Source organism: Thunnus thynnus, chromosome 8 (genome assembly GCF_963924715.1).
Source record: "Thunnus thynnus chromosome 8, fThuThy2.1, whole genome shotgun sequence".
Taxonomy (NCBI): Eukaryota; Metazoa; Chordata; class Actinopteri; order Scombriformes; family Scombridae; genus Thunnus; species Thunnus thynnus.
Window position 1 is genome coordinate 165,604 of NC_089524.1, and position 4,981 is coordinate 170,584.

Genomic DNA, 4,981 nt, shown 5'->3' on the forward strand with positions numbered 1-4,981 from the left:
AGAGGATCAATATGAAATCAGACATTTTGGACTAAAACCTTATTCATTATTTATTACATGACCTCCTTATCCCTGTATTTGATAGTTTAGCAAGTATGTATAATTAAAACATGTTATTGGTGGTGGTAATCATTCCTCCTGTCCATAGTGACTGTGAAGTGGTCTCTTCCTAACACAGCTACACTGTAGGAAATGAGTTCATAAGTTCAGCTGAAGCTAATATGAGGCATTGACAGTTTGGTAGACACCCACTTGATTTGTCTGACTCAAAGTTACAGACTATTAGTACAAAATTCCCTCCTTGAATTACGATCCCTCCACTGCAGCTCAGCACAGAAACACTGAAGAAACACAAAGATACTTACTTGATATCTGTAACTCAGACTGCTGAAGCCTCATATTAGTTCAAACTTCGGAAGTCATTTTTACACAGAACAAGATTGTGGATTTTGAATTCCTGAAAAATATAAATTCTACATATTTGTGCTCAGGTAAATCACAAAAAATTATGAACCAAACATCTGAAACTTCAGTGAAGGATTTGAATTGAATATATAGAAAAAAAAATTCCAAAGCTACAGCCAGTGAACTGACATCAGAATCTCCAGTCTACAGTTTGGACTCTCCAGTTTAGCAGACAGAAGCTTCATCCCTGAAACCCACAGCTCATTCAGACTCAGGTCCAGCTCTCTCAGATGGAAGGGGTTGGACTTCAGAGCTGAGACCAGATAAGCGCAGCTAATCTCTGACAACCTGCAGTAACTCAATCTGAATAAAAAATAAACGATGTAGATAAAATGTCATTTATTCTGACTGCTGAAGCCTCATATTAGTTTAAACTTTGGAAGTTAAACTACACAGAACAAGACAGTGAATTTTGAATTCCTGAAAAAAAAAATTCTCAAGACTTGTGCTCAGGCAAATCCTGAAAACTTGTGAACCAAACGTTTGAAACCTCAGTGAAGGATATATACAAATATATATATTCTTCACTGAATATATAGAAAAAACTGGCTACAGCCAGTGAACTGACCTCAGAGTCCAGTCTACAATTTGGACTCTCTAGTCCAGCAGACAGAAGCTTCAATCCTAAATCCTTTAGGTTGTTTTACTCAGATCCAGCTCTCTCAGATGGGAGGGATTGGACTTCAGAGCTGAGGCCACAACTTCACGGTGAGTCTTTGAGAGTCCACATCCAGAGAGTCTGTTATGACACATATATGACAACATATGTTATCATGAAAGAGGACACTTTATATATACTTTATGCATTTGATGATGAAACAGTTTGACATTCCCTATTTTGATTAATATTTGCTCTTCACATCAGTGGTTCAGCTCATCTTTTTTTTTAATACTTTTTTTTCTGGGGCAATTTATTCCTTTAATGGAAAGCAAGAGAATGACATGAACCAAACCACTACTTTTACTGCAATACTTAAACTACATCAAGCTCATAATACTTATGTACTTTTACTGCAATACTTTAACTACATCAAGCTCATAATACTTATGTACTTTTACTGCAATACTTTAACTATATCAAGCTCATAATACTTATGTACTTTTACTGCAATACTTTAACTACATCAAGCTCATAATACTTATGTACTTTTACTTTGCCGTATTGGTACTTTTACTGCAGTAAAGTATCTGAGTACTTCTTCCACCTCTGAAATCCGGAGAAGCTGCCCAGATGTTCCTGAACCAGCTGTTTCCTCTCAGAGAGCTGCAGCTACACACGAGTTTAAAAAGATTTGAACATTTTTAATTACTTTTATTTTCATATTTTATCTGTTCAGTTTACTCTTCAGTTATACTTTCTGTAGATTTTATTTCCCAACATAAACATCTAAATGATAATTCAAAATGTTTCCGCTCTGCCAGATGCTGAAGGATTTATGTATTTAGCCTGAAATTACAAAGAACAAAGAAAAAGATTTAAGATTTACATCTTTCCCCTGAGTTTCACCTCTCAGGCCACATAAAAACTGTCCTGACTCAGTGATAGAGGCTGTTGTTGGAGGAAAACCTGTAGACACGACTTGGGGATAAAACTACAGACAGTAGAAATGAACATCAGTTGAAACTGAGGCAGAAAGTCATCATTTATTTTTGGTGACAGAAACTATATTTCAGTCTGAACATCTTAAATCACTGTTTGCTGCATTTAGAATACAGAATTTAACAGTTTTCTCATTTGTCTGTCAGATTTTTGGGAAAGAATGGAGGCCAGTTCCATTATAATGTTATCTGTCGCTGGGTTTAGCCTGTATAAGAGCATCTGTAGGCTATTGAACAGCTGTTTGTAGAGTAGCTACAGACACAAACATCACATTCTACAGCATATCCACCGATAAGAGAGGAAGCATTAAACTGCTGTATTTATGAATGAAGTTTGGTGTGATGTCATTATTCTATCATGACTTTATGATTAATCGAATAATTAATCAGCTATATATTAATATCCTCCTGTAGTTCTGGATCTCCTCATCCAAGCTGGTGATGGGAGTTAGTAGGTGAACCACTTCACAATCATCTCTGTGGATTAAATACATGCTGAATCTCTGCTGATAAGCCAGCAGATATTGAATTGCTAGATTTATGAATGGAGGTTGGTGTGAAGTATCAACAATGATAGATATTGGAATCTATCGTGATTTTGTGATGACTTTATTTCTCTATTTTCTCAGCTATGCATTATATTCTCCTGTAGTTGTGAACCTGCTCATCTGTGACAAAAAACAGCTTTACCTTTATAACAGCCCTAAATCTTAACTTTCTCCTGAACGTGGACAGACATCATACCAAAAGATTCATAAATCTAACAATTTAATGAATATCCTCTTGTCCACAGGTGTACATACTCTGTAAAATGTGATTTATGTGTTTTTCTAAAACTGGAGGAGCTGCTCTGTAATCAGCATCCATCCAGTCTGAATATATTTGAAATAATTATTTTATTTTGGACAGAAATAGTGCAGAAACTAAATAGGTAGTTTTACACTGTATTTTGTTTCATAATATGAATATAAAAGTGAATGAAACTTTGGTTCCTTTAAACCCTTTCTGAGGACTTGCAGGTATAAATCCTACGAGTCAAACTGAGGGAACTCCTCTCTTGTCTCTGTGTGACGTCAGCAGTAGGTGGACGTGAACTTCCTAGTTTTACTTTTTGTCAACAAAGCGGAGTTCAGCTGACGACGTGTCTCTGGGAAAGTCCCGGTCTTTCTCCGGTACTTCATTTCTTCTAGTCGCGTGTTTGTGGAGGTAAAATGACACTTTACGGACTTCTGTCGGCGGTTCTTGTACCGATCTGTTGGGTCTTCGTGTCGGTGGCTGTGTCGGTGTCAGAGAATCCGAACCGACCGGCCGCCGGCAGCACCGCGGCGCCCCGACCCGCAGTGACGAACTCTAGCCGGGTAAACTCCACCGCCAGCGGCGGAGGGCTATTCCACGGCCTCGGCGTGGACTCCTCCATGATCCAGCGGGCCCTGTACGTCCTGATCGGCATCACCATGATCGGAGTCCTGTACTTCCTCATCCGAGCTGTGCGGTGAGAACTACAGCTGATGTTCGCAGACTGTGAACCAAACTCTACTCAGAGAATATCTAGAACTAACTGGCCTGTTTATATTTGATGTACAGATGAAGCTGCTCAGCTCGACTCACTTTTTACACAGAATGTAGCTGCTGACAAGAGAAGAAGCATTAAATGAGTTGATTTATGGATAGAGTTTGGTGTGACGTCTGTCCACAGAGGGCTGTGATGACAGTAATGTCAGTCATGATCGATTCACACCAACCTCCATTTATAAATCTAACAATTTGATATATGCTCGCTCATCAGCGGAGGAATATAAACTGCAACATGTGATTAATGTCCTCATGTAATTATCTTATATTCGGCATGAATCTCATTCACCAAACACCATTAAAATAACTCCTATCAGCCACCATTAGAACTTCTAGTTGTAGTGCTGTTGTTTCTACTTCCTCATCTGCGCTGTGAGAACATCTCTCTTCCTGCTTGTTGACAGATGTTCCATTAAAATCCTTAAAAGCTTTAAAAGCTTCGTCTCTTATCAGCAACAGAACATAAAGTGTTAAATGTGAGTCGTGCTTTTCTAAAACTGTTGAATTCACTCTTCAGTTCGGCTGCTGATCCTCTTCTAACAATTTCACCTTCATGGCTACAACTAAACTTTTTCTTTACTTTCTTTACTCTCAGTCAGTCCATCAATATCATTATTAATCAATGATCAGTTTATCGGTTTAGTTTTATTCCAGTTATCACTAAAAACTAACCAACCAACCAACAGTTCTGCATGTGGACACACGTCAACCTGCATCACTTTAAACTTCCTCTGCTGTCACGTGTTTGTCTGCTTTCATCTAATTAATTACTTTAATTAACATTTAATGCTACAATTAACAGCTAATGATGTGGAAGAGAGATTTTTATTCAGTGTTCATCCCAAAACTTTAATATTCTGTTTGATCATGCTGACGTCTGAGTCACATCCTGTTAATAAAAGTTCTTTTAATGTTCCCGAATGTTTGTTTAACGTCATTGTGGCAGTTAGAATTATTACAGCAACTTCACCACGACTCACCTGTGTGTGCGTGTGTGTGTGTGTCCAGGTTGAAGAAGCCGGTCCAGAGGAAGAAGTACGGTCTGCTGTCTGACTATGACGACTCTGTGGAGATGGAGGCGGTGGAGAGCGACGAGGACGACACGCTGTATGAGGCTCGCAGCCTCCGCAGGTCAGAGATCATTTAACTTTAACCCTTTACACACCGGAGGGGTTTCATTAACTGGATGAAGGAATAGTTTGGTTTATTTAATACACTTCGCTAATCTAAGTGAGACAGTAACTCTGGATTATTTGTGTGACTGTGGTACATGATGACTGTAATCTGGATTATTTGTGTGACTGTGGTACATGATGACAGTAATCTGGATTATTTGTGTGACTGT

General features: G+C 38.5%; 1 protein-coding gene across 1 annotated transcript in view; it reads left to right on the plus strand.

Annotated features, from left to right (window-relative positions):
- Nucleotides 1-3,116: 3,116 nt before the first annotated feature.
- Nucleotides 3,117-4,981, plus strand: part of fam174c (family with sequence similarity 174 member C) — a 3,284-nt gene continuing 1,419 nt past the window's right edge. The window contains exons 1-2 of the mRNA XM_067595966.1: nt 3,117-3,556; nt 4,645-4,767. Of these exons, the coding sequence (XP_067452067.1) occupies nt 3,276-3,556; nt 4,645-4,767 (404 nt within the window). The 5' untranslated portion in view covers nt 3,117-3,275. The remainder of the gene's footprint in view (nt 3,557-4,644; nt 4,768-4,981) is intronic.